Below are 24,914 nucleotides of genomic sequence, written 5' to 3'. Positions count from 1 at the left end.
AACGTCTGCTAGTCAAAGATAGTTGGTAGCACTCTCAAAATGTCTGGTCACTAGGGAAAAAGTGATTGAGGAGCAGCTGCTGATTGTTGCTGGGTGAAACTGATCGAAGAGGGTGCTGCTCCAAAAACCTCTGTGTGATCACTTTGGTCACTGGCAAAAGTTTGCAAGTGTCTGCAAACAAACACTCTTCCATACAAACTAAAGGTGACTGCAGCCATCTGCTTGCAGCCACAGCAATCACAATGAGGTTTTCAGTGCAGCACCGTATGACCAGCTCCTGCAGCCATGAGCTACCTGGACTTACCTTGGGGTCTCTGACTGTTTTAAGCCCTGCATGAACGATCATCACCAATCAGTTTCACATTGACTGCCAGCAACCACACGCAACCAGTCTGGGAGTACTTATTTTTCCCCAGTGACTGGCGGCCATCCCATCTGCAGGCCTGTGTGACCGGTGCCTTAACAGATCACTTATCAGTTTGTGCAGTTCACAGCAGAACGACTAAAATGGGTAAAAAATAAAAGCCATCTTTTTGATGTTCTGCTATTAATTAAACCTCTACATGTCATTAAATGTCTTAGCAGAAAATTTCACACTACAAAAATAAATCAATGAAGAGAAAGACAAACTTAATGTGGGATAAATAATATGTTTTGTGTGAATTTCTTTCACTTAAAATGAGAAGGAAAAGTTTACAAAATGAACTTTTATTGATTATGAACTGAAGCAAGTACAAGTTTTATTATGATTTTATTTTTACTGAGATACAAAGGAGCTGAAGGTATTCTTCTCAAAAACATCCATACAGCCAGAAGTCCCTTTTGCAAACACATCTAATCCACTAAGATGGAAGTGGTGGAGTTTAATACAAACACTGGAAGCTAGTCACCTAGAGGTGATGTAGAAATCTGTGGGGATTTTTGCCTCTTAATACATTTCCTTATTTACCCCATGCAAATCAGTCTGCTGAGAACAATATGAGGAAACTGATCTGACTTCTTGTTCTGTCAGCTCTAATCTAAGTCACATAAACCCAGACAGAGAGGTGACTGCTGATCCTATGGTCACTGGAATCCCACTTTGTAAGCTAAAACATTTCAGTGCAGTCAGTGGTAGCTTAGCAATGACATGTGCTGCTTGTAATATGAACTTCATCCAGCCCTGAAACAGCTGGAGAAGAGAAGCTGATCTTAAAGGGAAATTAAATACAGTAACAGTGGATTATATGTGTGCATCATCCTTTGTGCATCCCTAGTGTTCATAGCAGACATTCAAATCCAGAGCAGGAACCATAAAAGTCAGCTGCATGCAGATGAATTCATAGAACTGAAAAAGGAAATGAAATACAAAAAAGCTTTAGGATTGTGACTGCAGGTATTTAATGGTTTGCTTCTATACAGTTTTGCATCATAACGCATAGAGAAGACAAATATGAAGTTACCAACGGGTAGATCCGTTTCTGATTTAGGTTTTGATAAAATTGCCAACATATACATTTTGATGAAACTCAGATTGCTCCTTCCCAGGTTGTGGCACAACAAAGCTAAAGAAAAAGAAAACACATGCAAACGAAATGCAAAAGAAATGCAAAAGATGAAAAACTGAAGGATGGATCCTTTCCCTCACACACCCAAAGCCCACTGTGTGGATTCACCGAGTATCCTGTAAGATTCTTTTTCAGAGAAGTGTGACAGCCTGGAGCACAGAGCTCTGACACTTACAAGGTGTATGTGTTTATTGCTGCTTGCAGTATCTACTCCCTGCACACATGTGTTCGCTGTTTTCAGACCTGTACCCTGTAAAACAGCACAACACGCTGCTCTCTCAACACTTCACTGCCGACAACAACTGACAGCACGGCCGGCTGCTTCACACGTGAACCTCATAAAAACGGCTTTACCTTCCACTCCGGAGATTAATCTGCCTTTCTCTGCTGTCTCCTCTCACTGTGGCTCGCCTTTCTCGACACACACGCGCAAAAGTGCCGGTGGTGAGGAGGCACGAGTAGGTGTGATTAACAGGAGAACTGGTGTGACAGAATGAGAGAAGGTTCAAGGCTGATGCTAACAGCTCTCTTATCAGGCTGTCCCAGCAGAACAAAATAGGATCGGGGAGACTGTCGTTGGCCGGGTCCGGGCCTTCTAATTAAAGCAGCAGAAACATCATTCATCAGGTCCACTTTCTTCATTTCCAGGTGTAAGGCAGCCTGGCAGGCAGATGTGGTCATTATATAACTCTTCACATCAGCAGACATCACACATTTATTCAGTCTCGAGCCTAATCATAACCATTCAGGCGTTTGATATAAAATCGTAGAAAAGAAGCATTTCATTTGGACTCGTTTAAAAAAAATCACTTCTGTGTGTTTAAGTTTCCATCATAGTGCCAGACGTGAAGCGTGGACAACAGCCATGTGCTGGAGGGTTCACAATGTGACCATTCACTGCTTGAGGTTTGCGAGCGTGCTGTCAGCACTTACTTTACTAAGGAAATATGAATACAATGGCAGTGTAGGGTGTAGGCTCACAGTGTTTCAGGTCTCTCTCTGAAGGTTTCGCTTGTTGTTTCATTTCATTTTATTTTTGTGACCGGGGCTGTGCTCGTTAATCAACAACACAATAAACTGTAAAGACTAGAGCCAGCCCTCTATAAGCTAATTCTAAGTCTCTGGCAAGCTCTTAAAAGGGCAACCTAAAATTGGCAGCGCTCTTTGTGATCATATTTTCTTTAAAAAGTGTTTATGTCCTAAAGTATCCAGCAGAGTTTATCTTAACTTAATGTGAGGCTTTGGCAGTCTGCGCTTTGTGTCTAACCAGAAAGAATTTCGTCCTGAAACTTTGGAAATAGCCACGTGGTTTGATTAATTAGGGCTGCTCAGGCATCGTTAACTTCAGCTACTCTCTCCTCGCTTTGATGTGCCAGTATGGTGTTTGCTTTTAATAATAAACAGATTAACCAAATCCACAGTGCAGGAAAAGTTGTTTACAAGGATTGTAATGTAGGAAAACTGGGATGAAAAGTTTATTTCCAGTAAAATGTTCCAAAACATGGGTTTTTGTCTAAACTGTGTTCATATCTAAACTGTGTAACCAAACAGTTCACATATGTTGGGCTTTTGTGGTGTTTCATTAAGTTGCAGGTTGCTTTTGTGTTTCAGATATGAGAAATAATACGCCTTGCTTTTATTTACAGGTCATTCTCGATAACGCCTAAAATCACACTTGGTTAAATCAAAACAAAGTACAGGTGAGCTCAGATTGGTTTTAGTTCAGTTTTAGTTGACTTACATTTTGTAATAGCCTGATGGATGGATGAAATGATGGATACTGATTTCCAATGAATGTTACCAGAAAACCTCTGCTAATATAACCCTGCTTACAGTAGGTCAGCAGCAGTCTTTGACATTTTAAGGCTTTGTCACCAAACTCATCTTGGACCTCTGCTGCCCTCTGCTGACAAAAACACCACACTGTGCGCACCTCTGTTTCCCACTGAAGCGGCACACAGTGAACATTAAAGATTGAGGATATAGCTGGAGCTTACCCTGCATACTAAATATTACAGACGTGTTTTGGAGATTAAAACACTTCATGTCATGGTCGCATTCCCACCGACTCCTTTGGTCTGTAGTTCTTTGTAGTCCCTCGCCTGTCCACCACATTCATACAGCCACCACAGCATTCATTTAATGTAACAGGAATTTTCAGTCACACTTAGGAAAATCATTTAGTGTTGTTTTTTTTCCCAAAACATCAAAATGCCACTGAGCCGCTGACTCACCAAATTGCTTCCTTAGGAGCTGTTATAATATTAAAAAATAATTTAAAAATAAATAAATAACTCTATTCTTAGGCCAGGAGAAGTACTCAGAAGTATTACACAAATTTAACCTAACCCAGTCTTCAGATGTTTTGAGAATACAGGCGCTGTTTTCATGGAATAGAGTGCCACATAATGAGGAATTATGATGATTTTAAAGCAAGAATACAGCATCACTGATACATTACAAGAACACACTTCACACTGTGTGATCAGAGAGTTACTGCTGATGCTGTATTGGACTGCATTATATTTAAAGATGCTTCTGATTACAAGAATACAGCACAACCAGACTGTGTGGGATAATGTACAGGAACATCTGTGCTGTGTATGGGAGAAGTCCCCAAGTCCTGATGGGACACACCTTGGAAGGTGGTTGAGAACAACAGGGCTAAGTTCCTGTGGGACTTCCCGTTCCAGACAGACAACCAGCTGGTGGCCAGCCTACCAGACGCTGTGGTGGCTGACACGCAACAGAACACCACAGTTATGATAGATGTGGCAATCCCAGTGGACAGCAACATCAGGAAGAAGGAGCATGAGAAAACAGAGAAGTACCAGGGGCTGAAAGAACATCTGGAGCAGATGTGGAAGGTAAAGTCCAAAGTGGCCCCAGTGGTAATAGGAACATTAGGAGCTGTAACTAGCAGAGTACAGGCACAACATCAGAAGAGCGCAGTCCCAGGAATAGCTAACATACAGCACGGAACCCTCAAACTCCCAGGCCTCTGTTATCGCTGTGTCTGCATCGTTTCTCTCCATTCTCTCCCCATATCCGAAATGTACAATACATATTTTTAATATATTTAATAATTTATATTTATTCATTTAATAATTCACAATAGGCAGCACGGTGGCACGGTGGTTAGCACTGTTGCCAAACAGCAAGAAGGTCCTGAGTTCAATTCCAACATCAGGCCGGGGTCTTTCTGTGTGGAGTTTGCATGTTCTCCCCGTGTTTCGTGGGCTCTCTCCGGTACTCCGGCTTCCTCCCACCGTCCAAAGACATGCAGCTTGTGGGGATAGGTTAATTGGATAATCCAAATTGCCACTAGGTGTGAATGTGAGTGTGAATGGTTGTCTGTCCCTGTGTGTTGGCCCTGCGACAGACTGGCGACCTGTCCAGGGTGTACCCCGCCTCTCGCCCTATGACAGCTGGGATAGGCTCCAGCGCCCCCCGCGACCCTGAAAAGGGTAAGCGGAAGCGAATGGATGGATGGATGGATAATTCACAATACAAAATTGAGATATTAAAGGGTTTTCAAGAGATCCCTAAAGTGAGCAAAGTTGCTTGAATAACCTCAGAGTCCCTTGATGCTTGCTTAATGACAGCTTTCTCGGTTTCTCAATCATCAAGTTTTAAGTTTATGCACAAGAAAACCTTGAGCAAGTTTAGCTGAAACATAACCAAGCTATATGGCACACAGCCCACACAGCACATGATGTAGCTGTGTGCACTCCACACAGCGTGTGCAGAGATGAGTTCTTGGCTAATTGTGACAAACCAACCACAAGAAGGCAACAGAAACTAAAGAATACAACATGACGGTTGCATGGATCACCTATGATAATGCTGCTGAATCTTTTAAAGACAGAGGAAAACAAAGTCATAAAAATATAAGGCAATAGCAGTGCCCTTGAGAAGGAGATAAAACGACTATGCTGAGAGACTCCAGAGTATCCTAGATAATTCGTTTTTTTTTTCATTCAGTAGTGATTTGGGGAATTTTTCAAAGATAGATAGGAGCTGCCATAGCAAGTATAAAGCTGTTCTGTCTCTTGGTGCAGCCAGATGCATTCTTTGGATGCACCTCACGCTCTACTTAGCTTTGTGTAAAGTAAGATGATGGTTAAACTTGAAAACTCAGTGTACACACCCTGGTATGATATAATACTCTGCTGATAAGAACTGTGCTGATAAGCCTTTGGCCAGACAGTTACAGCACCATAGTCAGGGACATCTGTTCTTTTACAACTACTGCAAAGTATAAAGGACAAAGAAGGAGACACACAGAGCTGTGATTCCTTGTGAGTAACCCAAATTTGGGGATTCTGCAAAAAATAAAAAAAAAAGAATAAATGCGTGTAAATAAAACAAAAGTACAAAGGAGATAAAGACCATGAATGAATTATGAATGAATTATATATTTTAAGTTGTGTTTTTAAATTTCCTAGTGAAATGTGGGTCTATAGTAAGTAAACTATACTTTCTTCTTCTTCTGTTTTTTTTTCATTCCATAAATTGTTTTCTCTGACCCTCCATACCAGGGGTCGGCAACCTGCGGCTCTGGAGCCGCATGCGGCTCTTTAGTCCTTATAGTGCGGCTCCGCATGGTTTGGGAAAATAAATTAGAAGTATTTAGCTGAAGTGTATTTTATTTATGTTAGTTTTTTTTAACTTGTAGTTCTAAATTGGAAGATTATTGTGATATTTAAATATAAAAATAAAATTATATTCTATTTTTTTTTTTCCTCGCTCAAAATAAGCGTCACACTCGCGGAAGCCGGTGTACCCGCCGAAACGCCGTGCATTTATCGAGACTTTCAACCCCAGGTAGGCCAATTATGGATCTTCGGATCCACATTATGCACTGTAAAATCTAATTAGTTCCCAGAACTCAAAAACATTGAGGAAACTCGTTGCCTCAAAAAAATTGAGTAAAGCTTAGCTAAAAATGACTAAATTAGGAGAAATTATTTATTTTGAGTACTCTGTACAAGCTCATTTGTTCCCAGAACTCAAAAAAATTGGATCAAGTTTACTTAAGATGACCAAGTTAGGGCAACTTACTCATTTTGAGTACACTGTACAGCCTTGTTAGTTCCCAGAACTCAAAAAAATTAAGGAAACTCGTTGCCTCAAAAAAACTAAGTAAAGCTTACTTAAGATGACTGTTAGGACAACTTATTCATTGCAAGTCTGCAGTATTAAGAATAACTTGATATTTCGACTGTACAATACTAATTGTTTACTTACTGACAAACATTTCAAGTTCAACTAAATGAAAAAATAATTTGTGGTAACCTGAATATGATTAAAAATAATTAACAACACTTTTTGTAATGATGTTAAAATCAGCCCAACTTTTATTTTCAAACACAACAAAGTATAACAGCCAACATACTGGACACTGTTCTGCTGAACAACAAACAATTATATTGCCATCACTGTTATAATCTTACAATGAAACAAAGTCTCAGATGTAATTATTCTGAAAATAAGTTTAGGCCTACCACAAGTTTGTTTTGTACTTACATTACTTATATAATCAAAATAAAATATTAGTTGTTCTGTCACAAGATCAGTCTCTGATTTAAACAACACATTTGTTTTTCATTCCAACACAGGAGCTGGAATGTTGTAATATTTTAAGGATGGCTTGTTTCCAGTTCAGGCATTACTGCTGAATGACTGTCATGGATCGAGGTGATCCAAATGTAGGTGCAGAAGAAAGTCTTTAACTTCCCTTAAGTACAGTGTCAGTGGATGTGGGTTGGAGATGCAATGAGCTTGAACCTGCAGGCGACCATCTTCACTGACCACACCATCTGTGATGGAGGACTCATCTCTCCTGTTGTCCTGCAAGCAAACAATCATATTTTTTGGAACATGAACTTAATTGCTTTCTTAAAACATTTTTTCTGCATTTGGTATAAAACAGACTCCAATTTAGACAATCTCAGGCTCCCTCCCCACCGGAGAGGTGACATTCAATGTCTCAATTGTCAGTCTGGATAGTCGCGACCACCACCCAACATACAATAATGTCATGAAAGCATCATTTTAAAATGGGCTATGCAAACATGGCCAATAACTTTCTAATGATCTGCAAAATGATTTGGGCACAAAACAAATGTTGCTGTTAGAAAACTTGCAGACTTCACTATATACAGTGTAGACCCTCTAAACTAAGTTTGGGGGATGTGATCTTTCAAGAAATGCAGACCAAACTGTTGTTGTTTGTTTACTTACACAGCATGTCTTGTAGAACTGGAGTCACCAGCAACAGCATAGTGCAGTCATATCTCAAGTCTAATAACTGAAGACAGGAAAAGATCAGTACAGAAACAACTTCCCCAAACCAAAGCACAAATAAAACAATAAGTAAAACAGGCTGATCTAAAGTATGATTAAAGTTCAGCCTGATTAATATAAATGTCACTGACAGTTGCTAATATATTGGAAAACCAAAATACTTACCACTGAGTTGATGTCTTTCTGTCCAACAACAGGAGTGCCGGTCCCGAGCCTCATAGACAGTAAGAAGCAAGCATAGGGAGAAAAAGCAGAACATTTTTCACAAACTGATTTGATCCTTAATGGGTCACAGATGTTCAAAAGCTGCCACAAAGCATGAAAAAAATGGACGTCTCCGAAGGAGCATTTTTGCAAATATGTGATGTCTTGATAAATCAAGCAGATATTTGAACTTTACATAGCTACATTCTCGCCTGAAAATATCTTAAACGTTTATTTTGTGACCCAGAAAAAGTAATAAGTTTTTTAGCCGCGCTCCTCCGCCATTGCCGCGCTTACACAGGCTCTGACCACCAGCCGACAAATACGATCCTCCTTTTCCGCAGACTACCCTTTCTGGGTCACAAAATAACCTTTTAAGACATTTTCAGTCGAGAATGTAGCTGTGTAATGCTCAAATATCTACTTAATTTATCAAAATATCACATATTCGCAAAAGTGCTTCCACGTTTTCGGAGAGCTCTGCTATCCACCAGCGCGATAGCTGACCTGGAGGTCAAGGCTTGATCAAGTCACAAGCACAGCTAACTCCTGGCGTATTGTTTTCAACCCCCTGCGGTCTTTTGCTACTCAGGTTAAACATGATATATATATATATATATATATATATATATATATATATATATATATATATATATATATATATACACGAAAAATACTTTTTGATATCTAAAATGAAGAAAACACTGTATATATTGTTTTTTACCTTTATGCTTTGTGTGAACAACTAAGGTATGTTGCTTATGAAATCCATGAAGTGCTACAGAGAAAGTTACAATTTATTTATGTAATTAACACATTTTGAACTCTTAAAGAAATATAACAAAAGGAAAGCTGAACTAAAAATTTGCGTGGAAACCGGGTCCAAATGGCTCTTTGAGTGTGAAAGGTTGCTGACCACTGCTCCATACCCACAGGGCAGCGCTTTACTATAGGTAGGCGGAGTCTGCAGGGAGTGGGCCTGCCCGGCGCTTTTTAATCCAGATGCTCTCCGCCGTGCACCCTGCGTTCGGCAACGAGCTGACACAACCAAGAGGTGAAAGAAGACACACCACCCAGCAACATGACTGCAACCAGCAACACCTACGATGTTATAGTGGTCGGCGCGGGCATATCAGGTAGGCTGCACGTCAGAAAACTTTAGTTTTGCGTTCAGGCTCCACGGACGAGCTGAGCAAATAAACTGATTAAAGCCAAAGCTCCGAGCAGAGCTGGTAGCGGTCAGATGCGCTTTGTAGAAGGTTAACTACACAACTGTGGCCGTGACCGAGTGTGTGAGAAGACGCGGCACATCCTGTATCCACAGCTGACTGTGTGCAGAGCTGACAATGATGGAGGTTTTTTTATTCGTAGTGTTTTTCTTCTTCATGGTGTTCTTCCGTGAGGCTGCCTCCCCTCCCTTCCCCTACAGCAGCTAGTCAACCTCTGTATCACCGCAGCAACAGCAGAGCAAGTTGAGTAACAGCTAATCAACCAGCGCATACTTTGTGTTACATAAGAGGACGTGAGCTGGAGGGGTTCTCGTAAATGATTGTTGCTCGCATCCATAAGGCTGACATGTGTCTTGGCCCGAGTTGTTGGATTGTACAGATAAAAGCAGCTGGTTTGTGTTCGCTCTATGATCCAGGTGGAGACTGGCCGTGATGCTGAGGAGTCCAGCAGCCATGTGAAAAATGACGCGATGTGTGGATTACAAACGTTGCATTTGACGCGATAGGTGTAATATTGCACACTTGCATTTTAAGTACAAGTTGGCAATTCACCCCCTCAGTAGTAATAAATAATAATAACAATGATAATAATGCATAGGAGGGGAGGGAAATGCACTGGGCGCCTTCTGGTACTAAATACTCCTTAGAAAACAGTCTGTGTGCTGTTCTTACCTAACAAGGGAAACCTTTACTATGAGGATAGGGAATGTTCTCAATCCTAGAATGCAAATCTTTGTACATAGTGTCATTTGGTAGGGATGTGCTGATACATCAGCTGAATATCAGTGTTGAGTCAAAAAGTGATTTTATGTCCAGTATTTTTGCTTATGTATGTATGATAAAATAGTCTGCAGTCAGCAGGATTTACAAAGAGGTTATATAAAAAGTAAGGAAATCCGTATCTTTATGACTCTGCACGATTGTACCTACTCTGTGTTCTACATTATAACTGATCCAGACCTTACATAACTGTTACGTTATAGATTTTACAATTTCTGCTGCCCTTTTGGCCAGACCTCTCTTGAAAACAACATTTTTAATGTCAGTGAAACATTTACATTCATAAATAAATGATCTAAAAAAGTCGCTTTGCCCAAAACTGCTTGAAGCTGTCACTGTGTGACAGAAATGTTCTTTCTGGCTCAGACTGGCTTGATACCAAATCACTTCTTGCAAACGATCACTTTTTGGCATAGCACTGGTTTTGGCAAAAATATCTGCAAATATGATGGTGTATTGTAGCCAGTATTTATCTGGTGTTGCACGTCAGTTTTGCACTGCCTAAATAGTTCAAAGTTGGGCTGGGTGTAGGGCTATTTCCATTGGACAAAAACGGAAAATAAAATCCACAAAAACATTCAAGATTGGGAAAGAAAGAAAGAAAAATAAAGGGAATGGACTGCCACTTTCTAGTACCGCAGGTTTTTTTGTTTTGTTTTTGTTTTTTTGACTGTCTTGCCCAGTCACACTAGGAAAAATTGTTGATTGTTGATTTTTTTTAATTTTTTAATTTATTTTTTTTGCTTTTGAGTGGTTGAGGTGGCCAGATGATCACCCAGAGTTTGAGCCTACTGTACAACACCCTCAACTTCAGCAGGACCACTTTCCATAGCAAGGCGATTGGAAACAGGTTGCCTTTCACCACGTGAGCTGTTTCCAATCATACGACTCGGACTGACTGCAGTCCCTCTCAGGTAGACTGGCAAAGGTTCGCAAACAATTACCCTTTAATTTATAAATGCAGGCAGATTGCCAACACATTGTGATCCATGTGCAGTGATGAATGCTACAGCGTGTTTCTGTGCAGTGGTGGACTCGACTCAGTCGGTTATATTCTGGTCATTTTTGAGATATTACCACAAACAGATTGCATGTAGTTGTCAGCTTGAACCATTCAGTGGGAAACTGGTCGCAGACTTTCTCCCAGTCTTTGATGTTTTCTCGCCATCGTGACATTTTGAAGATGGCAGTTGACTGCGAGTGGTTTTAAACCAGGTCCTGTCTTAAATTTAAAATATTTGAATTCATTAAGTCTGGTAAGAATAATGAGCTCTGAATCAAAGATGCTGATTGACATACTGTATGTGGTGTAACGTCAAAACTTTGAATCCCTGTTGTTCCTGGCTGTTTCGATGCAGCTACACAACTTTCAGACACACACTCCTGCAAATGAGCAGTCAGGTTTGCAGGTGCAAAACTTCATGCCAGGATTTTAGCATCTGTGGCATTGGTGCGGTGACTGAAGTTGTTTTTCCCGATGTCAGTGAACCTCTGTCCTTTCTGTTCCCCATGCCTGACCGCTGCCTCTCTGTTAGTCTGACAGTTCCATCGACTGCCTGCCTGCCTGCATGTCTGCTGTCAGGCACTAAAGAATTTAGGTCAGTGTCAGTTCAAATACCAGTCACACGGACAAAAACAAATGCTACAGAGAAAATGCAACAACACCAGAAGACCCTGCTGGCTTCCCTCTGCTCTGACTTTCCTCACTTTCCCACATTAGGTTCTTGTAATTACACCATTTGTTTGTACTGCTGCCCTTTGCGGGGTTACAATGAGGGCCACATATAACAATCATTGTCCAATCAAAGCACATATGAAACAGGAGGAAGAGGGAGTGCTTTTTTTGCCCCTTCAGCACCTCTCCACTAAGATGTGTGTCTCTCTAATTTGCTTGCAAATGCAATTGTCTGTTTTCTGCCAGCCAGGACCACGGACCTGGTGGGTTCGTGGCCCTCAACATGCAGCCAACACTTTCTGAGAAAACATTAAATGCTTGTGACAGCCTGTTATCAAACCAGCAGCTGAGAGGATGCCAAGGAAAAGGAGTGGAGGAAAGGAGAAGGGGGAGGAGGGTCAGATAAGCAGAAATAACAGGGAAGGGACGATTTCCTCGTGTTTTGCCTGAGCAGCTGTGAAAGTGGACAAGAATATGTCAGGATTAGGGAAGCGAGAAAGGGAATAAAGTGTAAACTGGGAACTTGAGTTGGTTGTGAAACAGCAAAGAGGATGGAAGTGGTAAAACAGACAGTTCAAAAGTAAGTAGTTCACAGGGTCTGTATCTCCCAAGCTAACTTAAAGCTGTCATGCAGTGCAGCATAGTTTCCCCCATTAAACTGCACAGTAGAGGATTTAGAAACTTTGGCTGCACTTTGTGGTGATGAACTCTGCTGGACTTTTACCCGGAGAACTGGCTGTAAAGTTAACTGACTGTAAAATCCCAAGATAAAATTACACATGTGAGCACATTAGGGCAGGCAAGGGTCCAAGTAACATACATGTAATAATCAGACAAAGAACCAACATGCTTCCTGCACGTGTCTACAGCGTAGTTCCACAAATAGTCCTTTCTTGGTGTGTGACTGTTTATGTGGGCTTCCAGAAGGGAATATAATCGTTCCCATTCAGTGCAGTTTTCCATGTTGTGTATACTTTAAGAACATTTTAAGCTAACAAACCGCAAAACATAGAAAGCTTTTCAACCAAAGTGCTTGTCTGTGTTTAGAGGGTGTGTTGTGCTTTTATACTTGTTAGAAGTGAATGCACGTCAGACATTGGTTCACCCAGCCGACGTGAATCGTTTTGGTTCACTCGGTGCACCGTTTGTCATCGAGTGACAATGTTGTATTTGTGCCAATAGAGGGGATGCATGCTCTATTACCTCGACTGAGGCACATCCTTACTTTCTTAAATGATGTGTGAAATGCTACATAGAATTTGTGATGATAAATATAGAGTAAATAATCAACTGCCTCGCCAGTGAGTCCCTCGTCTTAGGAAGAAGCTAACATCATCTGTGGTTGGGAAACACGAGATGGCAAGGACCACAGCTCAGGGTTAGCTTAGGGTTCTGTACAATCATCCCCCTGTAAGTCGCCATCAACTAATACTGGAGGAATGGGTTAAGGTGCATCTATTAAGTATTGCCATCCACCCATTGTGATAAGCACTGTGTGGCCCAAATACAAAAAAACAGCAGCAGTGAGAGAAGTTATATCCCTCTTGGTGAGTAGGTTAGCAGGAGAGCCAGGTTCACATCTAACAATGAATGATATAGCCTACTGTGATGAACAATGAATAAAGCAGATTCATCCGAGTGGACATACAGTATATACAGTATAAGTTATCATATTATTATCAATAAATTTATTAGTGATTTACTGTCACAAATTGAATTGATCGGATAAGGAGCCTCATATTTAATGATGCAGGCTTTATTTGAATGATAGTTTGACTGTAGCATTGTGGTTGTATAATAACTGACCCCAACCGGTCGCAGCAGATGGCCGCCCCTCCCTGAGCCTGGTTCTGCTGGAGGTTTCTTCCTGTTAAAAGGGAGTTTTTCCTTCCCACTTTCGCCAAAGTGCTTGCTCATAGGGGGTCATATGATTGTTGGGTTTTTCTCTGTATCTATGAAGCGCCTTGAGGTGACTTTTGTTGTGATTTGGCGCTATATAAATAAAATTGAATTGAATTGAATAACAACAGTTGCCTCTCTAATACAAATAGAAATGGTTCAGCTGAAATGTATGTCTGTGTTTATGGGTGTGTTGTTTTCGTTTAGCCTTTGTGAGACACACTCTAGTTCTCACAGGTTTGTTGTTCTGTACAAGTTTATCATAGTTAACTAACACTAAACTGAAAACAAGGTTTAAGTTAAACTAGAAAGCGAAAATTTTGGAAGAAATTTTAAGTGTGCCTATGCCGCTGCTAATCAGTGTAGTTTGCCATTCATACGGCTACAGAGAGCAAAACTCACCAGAGCAGCCATTCTCCACCATGAACTATGGTAAAAACAAACACCGCTCGCGCCTCACAGATGACAGCTTACAGTTTTGTGTAAAGATGAGGTGACTTCGTACAGCCCCGATTTGCAGACGCTGTGCACACAGGTTCATGAGCAGAAGTCCCATTGTACCACGGCAGACCCGACAATGTTTGCATGAACACGCTTTGAAGCATTACGTTATTGACCACTTTTCACACATGGTTGGTGTACCCACACAGCCGGCTGTAGCTTTTCAACTCACAGCACAACACACACTCAAAAAACAGCCGAGAGAGCACAGACTTTACACCCGTGGGTCCACCTTCCCTGCAGCGGCACTGCAGACCATGTCCCGCCACACACATCAAACACGTAAAATAAATATTTATGCATTTTTGGATTCACTTTTTGTTTTTTGTTATTTTTACACAGTGTTCTGAATGATGAACAATGGTCTACAGACAATCTTGTGTATTATTATACAAACTTTGGTTGTAAGATTCAGATAACTATTTAATAAAAGCTAAATATTTTATATGAGAGTAAGAAAGAAAAGTATTTCTTTGTGCCCCCCTTTCCCTGTTAATGCTCTACCTGGCCCCCTGGCAAAAGCTTTGCTAGATCCGCCCCTGCACAGTTACCAGCTGTCAGCTACACAAAAAAGGAGCTTGGTGTTATTTGTCTCTCAGAAACAGTTCATAACTTCCCTTCAACTCATTCATGTCACCTAAAACAGCGGTCCCCAACCCCCGGGCCTCGGACCGGTACCGGTCCGTGAGTCGTTTGGTACCGCGAGAGTTGAGGCTCAGGTGTGAAATGTATAGTTTTCAGGGTTTTTATCGGTTTTCAGCGTTATTTTGTTATCGTTTTTATCGTTTACTCGGTTTTCCTTGTGTTATGAATAGGGATGGGTACCGGTATCCGGTGCCATGATGGCACCGGTTCTGACATAAACGGTAGTAACCAGACCGAAAAGCAGCGCACATTTCGGTGCTTTATTTCGGTGCTTTTTTTTCCTGAGATGTGATACACTTTGAATTCTAGCCAATCATTTTACGTTTCCGGGGATAGTAGGCGGGTCCAGGTACGTACGTTCTTTTAGAGCAGAGCTACAGATTAAAAATGCCCAAGGCGAAGCGGTCAAAAGTCTTGCTGTACTTCACAGCAAAAGATGCAAACTCAGCAGCCTGCAACAAGTGCTTTAAGCTGATACTGTGGAAAGGAGGTAACACCTGAAATCCGATGAAACACCTGGCGACGCATAGCGTTTTTTTTAAAAGCCGAAAAATGCGCCGTATTTGATAGCTTGCTGCGAGACCTCACACCGAGCGCATCTACTGCAGGTGTGGTGCCTGTTATCGGACGAAGAGTTAGCAACATCCCCCAAAAAGCTGAAGAGGAGAGTCCTGGCCCCTAGCCCTGCCAGTGTAGCAGAAATGATGAGGATGATGATGGCAGCAGCAGCCGTTCTTCTCTGCGTGAGTAGCTTAATGTTGTTCGTGTGTAATTTACGTTGAGTAGGCTAACCACGTTATTACATTAATGTATGTAAGGTGAACTAGCAAACACCATCATAGCTACATGCGGCTGTCTTCTTGTTTGATGGCAGATACTCCCTTCACCCTGGCAAAGGCTAAAATGACCAAAGAAAAAGAGGGAAACAGCTAAACATGCGAGGTTTTTGGATAAAGTTTTTGTTTTTTTCATTGTTAAAGCACTGCTTCCAGCCAAGAGTGATACCATATATGCCCTATAGCTGCAGAAAAGGCTAACATTGTTATCTTTTTACTAAAAAAACAGCTGAACATGAGAGGTTTTTGGACCAATTTTGTGTTCTCCATTCTTTAAGCACCGGTTCGAGCACCGTTTAAGCACCGGCACCGTTTCAAAAGTACCGTTTTGGCACCGGTATCAGATAAAACCTAAACGATACCCATCCCTAGTTATGAATAAATTTGATTTTTTTCGGTACAGGTACTAGTTTTATTTTGTTGTATTTATCCACGACACCTTAAAGGCCGGTCCATGAAAATATTGTCGGGCATAAACCGGTCCGTGGTGCAAAAAAGGTTGGGGACCGCTGACCTAAAAGGTAAACCTGTTTCTCCATCACCAGTTCAGCTCTGATGATTCAGTAAGAACATCTCCTGGTTTGGACCAGCCCTTTTTTCAGCTGTGGCTCCAGCAAACATCAGCTGATACTAGAAATTAAAATCAAATGAATTTTAACAACAGCTGATCGACCTTAAACGTGCTGCTGTTGTTTAGCGCAATAAACAAACAAGAGAGAAAAGCTGATCATTGATCAGTTTCATGACTGAAGTTTCAACAGGCGAGAGAATGACAGGGGAGGCTGTCATAAAGTTCAACATCAGTAACTTAGCTCGCACACAGCTGTATAGAAATTCGTTGTGCTACCCAGCACACAGTACAAGTTATTGTAACTGATTGTAAAAAAGTCAGCACAACAAAAATAAACTTCACCTAAACTCGGTTTATATCTGACCCAAATAGAGTGCAGTTCATAAGTTCTTACCTGAAATTCAGTTAACCTGACGCTCAGACCGGCAATCGCTTCTACACTGATTGAGCTCTGCGTTAGCCACCACCGGTAGATCGGTGGCCGCCTCGTATGTCTCTTTCTCCACATGTCCTTTCTGTCATACACCGGTGGCTAGCTGCCCTTTGTTGGAGCTCCACGTTAGCCACCACCAAACAACTCAGTTATTTTTCCCACATCGACCAGCATCTGGACAACCAACTTTCACTGTTTATACCATTACTAAAATGAATAAATGAATCATCGGCCCATATAAACGAAAAATAAGTCCAGCTGAGACACAGACTCTTGGCGAGCGATCGGGTGGTGAAACGAGTGTCAGCCGCCTCACTGTAAGCCAACCCCGGGTGCTTTTTAGCAAAGAGCCGCTAGCCGCGCTAGCTAGCTAGCCGCGCTAGCAGCAACATCGTAAGAGCACTGTTGCTAATATGGGATATCTTGATAAAACAATCAGATATTTGAAGTTTACACACCTACATTCTCGCTTGAAAATGTCTTAAAAGTTTATTTTGTGACCTAGAAACACTAATAAAAGACATATAAAACGAAGTGGTGGCCGCTATTGTTTGACTCTGTAGAGGCGTGCTATGAATTGTGGGATATGGAGTTTTCCACCAAGCATACACCCTTTCGGCCGTACTACTCCCGGTATACCACTAGAGAGAGTCAATACACCACAAATGAAGTCTGTTTCTATGGGGCAAAAAGAAGAATCTTTCTCATGGGCCTAGAAATGGGGCTAAATTTGCACTAAAATCTAAATATTTAAAAAACTATAAAAGCCATAAACACCAAAAGTCATAGTGTACTAGTCCAGATCCAGCCGCACAAAATGATATAACATATGTAACCCTTGTCTCAAAACTGTGCGGCAGATAAGCGTGGGAAAATTTGCACTAAAATATTAATATTTAAAAAACTATAAAAGTCATAAACACCAAAAGTCATACCACACCATCCCAGATCCAGCCGCACAAAATGAGGTAACATATATGAAGCTTGTCTCAAAACTCCGCACAAAATGAGGTAACATATATGAAGCTTGTCTCAAAACTGCGGGGTGAGTTACGCTGCAAAATTTCAGGCGGAAACTGAAGAAGAAGAAGAAGAAGAAGAATAAATCCGACAAATAGTAACAAGTGTGCCTCTTGGCATAGGCACACTTAATTAAAAAATAACTGGGAAACACTTTTGTAATCTTTGAAAACTAGCTAAAATTAAAATATAGGGGAAATATCCTTAGTTTTGGTATCTGTTAGTTTGGTGAAGGTTTTATTGTAACTTACCTGATGAGGCATCGATGGATGGTTTACTGAGACTCTGAATGTCTACATGACTCTGGGTCAACCACTTTTATAAAGTTCTGTTTTTATTGTAATATCTGTGCAGATTTTTTCAAAATGTGGCCTCTGACATATGACCTCCATACAATAATGATTCAAAATATGATTGTTCTGGTTTACTCAGCACAATACTTCCTACAGAATTATATTCCATTGGTGACAGTGGAGTTGATGCATGCAGATGTGCATGCATATCTGTGAGCTTAAATTGAGAAACACCCCCACTTTCTTAAATTATTTATTTTATGCTAAATTTTGTGATCATAGGTAAATATCAGTGGGCCATAGCAGCACATGAACCGGTTCTCCTTCTCCTCATAGGGCCTGGATAGAATGGCCTTCTTGATTGCAGTGATCTTCCAGACATTTGGTATCTTGCATATTGTACTTCACGGGTGTCAAACTCCAGGCCTCGAGGGCCGGTGTCCTGCAGGTTTTAGATGCGTCCTTGATCCAACACAGCTGATTCAAATGGCTAAATGACCTCCTCAGCATGTCTTTAAGTTCTCCAGAAGCCTGGTAATGAACTAATCATTTGATTCGGATGTGTTGACCCAGGGTGAGATCTAAACCCTGCAGGACACTGGCCCTCGAGGCCTGGAGTGCGACACCCCTGTTGTACTTGGAGTCTGTCTGAGCACAAGACAAGACACTTTCAAGTAAGAATGCTGAATGATGTGGTCATCCTGCCAGCAGGTAACACGATATGGAAAGTTTCCATTGCACTGGCACTAAAGGCATTACCAGATACAATTTAGTTAAAGGATTTTAGTAAGTGCAATCCTGGTGATGGCAGAGGATGGCATCTTTCCGGAGGACGTAAGTGATAACTTATGTCCTCTGGAAAGATAACTGTGACATGAGTGAGAGCTGAGCTTTAAATTCACCAAAAGTCTCTAAATTCTACGTCCTACGTCCACCAATGAGATAACAGTGATATAAAAAAGATAAAACTCTTGTATATAAATTCCTAATTGCAGATGGTGAACTTTTAGCAAGAAGACCTGAAACACTTAATGTAAAATCACTCGAAGATAACCAAAATTCACCTGTTTCATGATGTTACAGTGTTGCAGCAAGTTACATTAAAATTAAAACAGTTGGGTTAGAGACAGTAAATTGTGAAGTAGAAGAAAAACAAAAAAACAAAAAAAACAAATGAAGTATCTCAAAACTGTGATAGACTTTCACTTTTTACATTTTTACTGACCCTGATATCCTAAGTATTCAGTTAAATTAAATGAAATGTTATTTTATAGCACCAATCACAACATCAGTCGCCTCAAGGCGCTTAGTATTAAAGACCCTACAATAATTCAGAGAAACCCCATCAATCAAACAACCCCCTATGACCAAACACTAAGTTGAGAGTGGGAAGGAAAAACTCCCTTTCAACAGGAAGAAACCTCCAGCAGAACCAGGCTCAGGGAGGAGCGCCCATCTGTTGCGACCAGTTAGAGGTCATCCAGATCTTTATGTCTTTAAGACATTCCTGCAGTTTAACTAATTGGTGCGTATCATTTGGCTTCATGGAAAAATAAAGGTGGATATCATTTGCATAGCAGTGAAAATCATGCTGTGCCTTCTAATGATACCCCGGACCCTGTTTTCTTCCCACTGTTGCTAAGTGCTTGCTCATAGGGTGCTGTCTGATTGCTGGCGTTTTCCCTCTAATATTGCAGGGTCTTTATTCTACAATTTAAAGCCCCTTGAGGCAACTGCTGTTATCAATCGCTGCTCTAGAAATAAAACTAAATTGAATTTAAGTGGTGCGTTCAATCTCATAAATACATTTCTAGGACTCATTGCACCTGCTGTGTTCTAAATATATCCGTCAACGTATGTGAACGGTCCATATGTGAATAAATCCTCACCTTCTCTGGCAATTTAGCATCATTATGGCTTCAATCCTAGATAACCACTTTCTCTGTCCAGCTGTGCAAACAACAGAGCCTGTTGTGTGTGCGGTCTGATTCAATCATTCGATGGACAGCATGTAATAAGTGCATTTCTGCATGCCTGCGCCTCTGTGTTTGCCTTGTGTGTGGCAGCTAAAGTATTGAGAAATGTCAGGTGTGTTAATGTTACAAATGCTGACGTTGGCTGTGTGAAAAGTGCATTCAGCTGATTGATGTTTCCACACCTGGAAAGCCCTCTTCTCTGTTTGTGATATATTTTAATTGAAGGATTTAGGGTAGGCTTATGAGGTCCTCTGTTTTTTTGTTCACTGCTTGACTGACAAAATGATCTGTCTGCCTGATGGTATATTTAACGATTGCATGAAAGTAAATTTACAACTTTAAAATGATTTGCTATCCTTTTGAGGGCACTGCCCCTTTAAGGAAGTTGCTATTGATAGAATCACATTTGAAACTGATACAACTCACATGTCTGTATTGCACATGCACAGCTACAACACTGCCTTCCAGCCAGTTCTAACTCAGCGTAGAATGAAGCTGTAAAGCTCAGTTGTTTACATATTATATCTTTGGTGTTTCGTCCATATAAAGCAGAATAATTAAAACGTTCATTGCTGATTTATGGTGGGTTGTGTTCCAGACTGTTTCTTGGCAGGGAGCAGTCATTTCCTGGAATTGGTCAAGTAGAGGGCTGATTACTGATCCTAGAGAGGAAACTAAACATGAAGAAGGCTATTTTAATTATTGCACACCGAACTTTCAAAGCATATTAAACCTGCTTTGACCTTGGTAGCAATGAAACATCAAATTAAGACCACCTGCTTTATGAACCAGGTAATGGGTACCAGCAATGTTCCCTCTAATTTTTCATGTGTCTGAGCAAGCACACAAACTCCCTGAGCGGTCCCTTGGACCACTGTGAGCAACAGCAGACGTGTGCACTGTGGTCATGCCAGCATCGAATCCATCCAAGTTACATGGTTTATTTAAATAATCAAATTACAGTGTTTACATTTATGTTAGACTACTTTTAAAATGGTAAATGGTAAATGGCCTGCATTTGTATAGCGCTTTTCTAGTCCTTAAGGACCCCAAAGCGCTTTACACTACATTCAGTCATTCACCCATTCACACACACATTCACACACTGGTGATGGCAAGCTACATCAGTAGCCACAGCTGCCCTGGGGCGCACTGACAGAGGCGAGGCTGCTGGACACAGGCGCCACCGGGCCCTCTGACCATCACCAGTAGGCAAACATGGGGTTAGTATCTTGCCCAAGGATATTTGGCATGCAGCCAGGAGGCAGCCTGTGATCGAACCACCGACCTTCTGATTAGTGGCTGACCTGCTCTGCCACCTGAGCTACAACCACCCTTTTAATTAACTGCTTTAGCCCACTTACAATGAAAATTAAAAAAAAATCTTGTTCATGACCTGTGTAGTATGTTAACACGGTAAAAATAACTTGAACTCCAAAACACAACTTAATTTTTATATATATATATAAAGCTCTGACTTGTATTATGAGTAGAGATGGCATGATACCACTTTTTTATGTCCGATACCGATATCATAAATTTTGATATCTGCCGATACCGATATGAATCCGATATAGTGTGTTTTTTAATCAACAAAACTGTTTTTTTAATATCTTGTTGCATTTTGTATAAGTTCATACTCAAGCTTAAATAAACAACAACACTAAAGCTATTCTGTTATACCTGTTATAGCATGAATAGCAGAAATATTAAGCAACCTAACTAATAGGGTTGCAAACTCCCAGCAAAAAAAATAGGGAACCACCCTCCACCTCATGATGCTTAATCGACGTAATCAACTTTAATTTGATGCAGTGTGGGGAAAAAATGCACAGAAATCAATTATTTTTCAAGAAATATTAAATAGATTCAACATCTTCCTTCAACAGATTTGCAGACTGCACAGAGGCAGTCGCTCCATATATCAGTTGTTAAGCTTAACGCGGGAATGCTTTACAAACATTCAGAGATGAACTTACACACTTGCTTTACTTCTCTCTGGGATAACTTACTCGGAGATGAAATGCTGGTTTGGTAGCGAGGCTACAAATACACACAGCCGCTCTATCAGGTGACGCATACTGCTGCAACGTGCTACGGTTATGAGCCGACTTACGCCATGTCGCAAGTTTTGTGAGGTGCTTTTCTGATATTTAATGGATCGGATTACATTTTTTATTTCTCTCCAATATCCGATCCAGTGATTTAGGTCAGTATCGGACCGATACAGACACGTAATATTGGATCGGTCCATCTCTAATTATGAGTATGAATCTGTGGTCTGGGAGAGTCCTGTAACTCTCTGTCTGCAAAATACAGTATATAATGACCAATGTTGGGCAATTAATTATATAGTTACTTCTTTAAAAAAGTAACTAAGTAATGCAAACAACAAAGTTTTTTGCAGCTGTTTACCTAAAAATGCAGCCAAGGCAGTTTTAAATAAACATTTCAAACTATTTACAGAACAATCAGCTGTTCTGCATCAAATCTGATGCCACACAAATTATTTGTGCCACTCCAAAAATAATTTCTGTCCACTATGAGATAAAGGAGAACAACAGCTGCAGGCCTGACAACAGGAGATGTGTCACTCCTGTAACACCTGTAACATTCAGTAGTCGCCTCGTTGTTCTGACACACACAACAAAACTATTGACTACACTACGCACTAACTACACAAGATTTGTGCTAAACGTGGCAAACCTCTCACATCTCAAAGCACCGCTGTCACTCCTAAAACTTCCCCCTTCCTAAACATCTAAATGCCATGTTGCCATATCATCTTTTGATTGGTCAACATTGTCGGCGAATAGGAAAGGGTAGCTTTTTTTGGTTTTGGTTTTGCTCACAGGCAGAGAGCGCTTTCGAGCTTTTCCTTATAAAACGCCATTTTTACCATTTCTTCCCGCAGTAAATATAAACAACGATAGTATTCAGGAAGAAAACCAAACATTGCATATATTTTTTTCATAACTTAATTGTTAACACAATTTAAAAACTGGTATAAAGTCCACACTTTTTCAAATGTTCCGTCTGTCCTGCTCACATCTCCAATGGTTGTCCACGTTGTCATTAACGTGGCTTCACTCCACATCAGCCGCTTTGCTAGCTAAAACACCGGTGTCGGCACATAAGGACGCTGTCATAGCCTGTCAACGACGTTGATTAGCTGCGTATATACGAATGTGAATCGCATCATTGGCTGGACTATGGGATAAGGTGGCATCGTTCTAATCCCATATGGGAGCAGCCAGTCACTTACTGACTAACACTGCAAAACAGAATTGTTAAAGTATTAATTTTAATTTCAATTCAGGTTAGTTTTTTTTTCTGTGCGCAGAGACCGTGCCAGCAGTGCGCAATTGTGCACGTGCGCAGCTTAGAAGGAACATTGGGTACCAGACCTCTAGGGTTCTCTTGGTATCTGACACTTGCAGTGGATCTTTTAGGGCCTGTGGGTGGGGCCTCCGTGAATCTGATCAGTGATGTGAATTATGCTTAATTAGCTCAAGATATGGGTGGACTGCACACTTTAGACTCTTTGCGTTCAGGAAGCTGTTTCTGAGGCGCTTCATCAAAATTTAAATTAAAAAAAAGATTTGAAGTCGTTCACTTAATGCATAATAAAAATAAAATATATAGAATTTGGGAGTTTTGAGTGGAAAAGCAACTTTTTTTCAACAGTTCTCATTTTTTGAGATACACTAGTAGGGGAGACCGGGGATAGTTGTAACATTTTTGACATTTCTGTCTGTAAATTGGAGCTCTTTTAAGGTAGTGGATTCAAAATGTAATGCAAAGTATTTACATGTCTCGGCTATTAAATAGTGCAGCTATTTTCTCTGCAGCACAATTACCCATTGCATGGTATGGTCTCAAACACAAAGAGTGAAATGTTACAATTAACCCCATAGTCTGGGTTAGTTGTAACATATCCTGGGGTGAAATGTAACACAATGAAATAAGGGTACTAACAAAACATTAACATGTAATCTTTGTTTATTCAACACATGAATGCACTTAGAGCCATTTATGTAGATATGTGAGATATGTGTTTGTGTGACAGAATGCAGAAATCTAGCTTTTGAACATATTCCAAACCCCCAAAAAAAGACAAATTCTAAAATTTTCTGCAACTGAATATTTCATTAAATTTGGTTGGTCTTCCTTGAGTTTGGCCTCATTGGCTCAGTGGGCATTATAACCTACAGCTCTTGCACCAATTTTGAACATAACAATGAAGCTGAAAAAATGTAGTTGTTCACCAGCATCGCAATTCCATTACTTTTTATCATGGCTTACCTTGGTGTGGTTTGCTAAGTGCTTCAGAAAGATGAGGAAATCTGTTTCTTGCACCCATCCTGATTTATTTCCACTACCAATACTTCCTACTGGTCCATCTCTGACACAGTGGTCTGCATAATGTATGTGTGGGAACACAAACAGTGGAGGAATTGTGTTGCCAATGGCATTAACCGCATATACAAATGCGACCAGTGAACCTCTCTCTGCTGATGTCGTTGCCCCAACTTGTTTAATATAAGTTAAAGTAATAGTGTGGTAAGTTGTAACATCTGCATTATTGTTACAACTAACCCAGACTGTTGCTGTTACAACTGACCCAGACTCATATAGCCATGAACTAGCTAACATTACAACCAACGGCTAAAACATTAGCACTAAAGACCTACACAGAATATATCCTCATAGACATACAAATAATATAATTTAAGTTTGATGAATTTAACTGCAAAGCAGATAATGCTATTAGAAATTGAAATAAAGTAGAAAAACTTACTTTTTGGCATACAAATTACTTTTTTTCGTGTTAAATTGACTGTGTTTGACAAAATGTGCTAATTTTTCACATGTGATAGCAGAACTGAATTGGGCATGCACAGGATGAGTCACATCATTTGAAACTTAGCCCTGATTGGAGAAATTGGAAGTGTTACAACCAGTGTTGGGACTAACGCGTTATTAAGTAACGTGT

At 40.6% G+C, this 24,914-nt stretch overlaps 1 protein-coding gene and 1 long non-coding RNA gene across 3 annotated transcripts in view; one reads left to right on the top strand and one right to left on the bottom strand.

Annotated features, from left to right (window-relative positions):
• Positions 1 to 6,303: 6,303 nt before the first annotated feature.
• LOC146500255 (uncharacterized) lies at positions 6,304 to 8,213 on the bottom strand. Its single transcript, XR_014869790.1, has 2 exons — positions 7,794 to 8,213; positions 6,304 to 7,400 (listed from the first exon to the last, which is right to left on the bottom strand). It is a non-coding gene; the product is annotated as an uncharacterized LOC146500255 (long non-coding RNA).
• An 817-nt stretch (positions 8,214 to 9,030) lies between these two features.
• The window catches only part of LOC146500253 (amine oxidase [flavin-containing]-like), a 67,217-nt gene continuing 51,333 nt past the window's right edge, over positions 9,031 to 24,914 (top strand). The window contains exon 1 of one of the 2 annotated variants that reach the window (XM_085135325.1): positions 9,031 to 9,196. In XM_085135325.1, the coding sequence (XP_084991451.1) occupies positions 9,142 to 9,196 (55 nt within the window). In that variant the 5' untranslated portion in view covers positions 9,031 to 9,141. Of the gene's footprint in view, positions 9,197 to 17,695; positions 18,654 to 24,914 lie in introns of those variants that run through there. The other variant, XM_085135326.1, reaches the window with a different exon arrangement.

Source organism: Neolamprologus multifasciatus, chromosome 16 (assembly GCF_963576455.1).
Source record: "Neolamprologus multifasciatus chromosome 16, fNeoMul1.2, whole genome shotgun sequence".
In the NCBI taxonomy this organism is placed as follows: Eukaryota; Metazoa; Chordata; class Actinopteri; order Cichliformes; family Cichlidae; genus Neolamprologus; species Neolamprologus multifasciatus.
The sequence above is the reverse complement of the archived record's forward strand: the minus strand, read 5'-3'. Positions and strand labels throughout refer to the sequence as shown.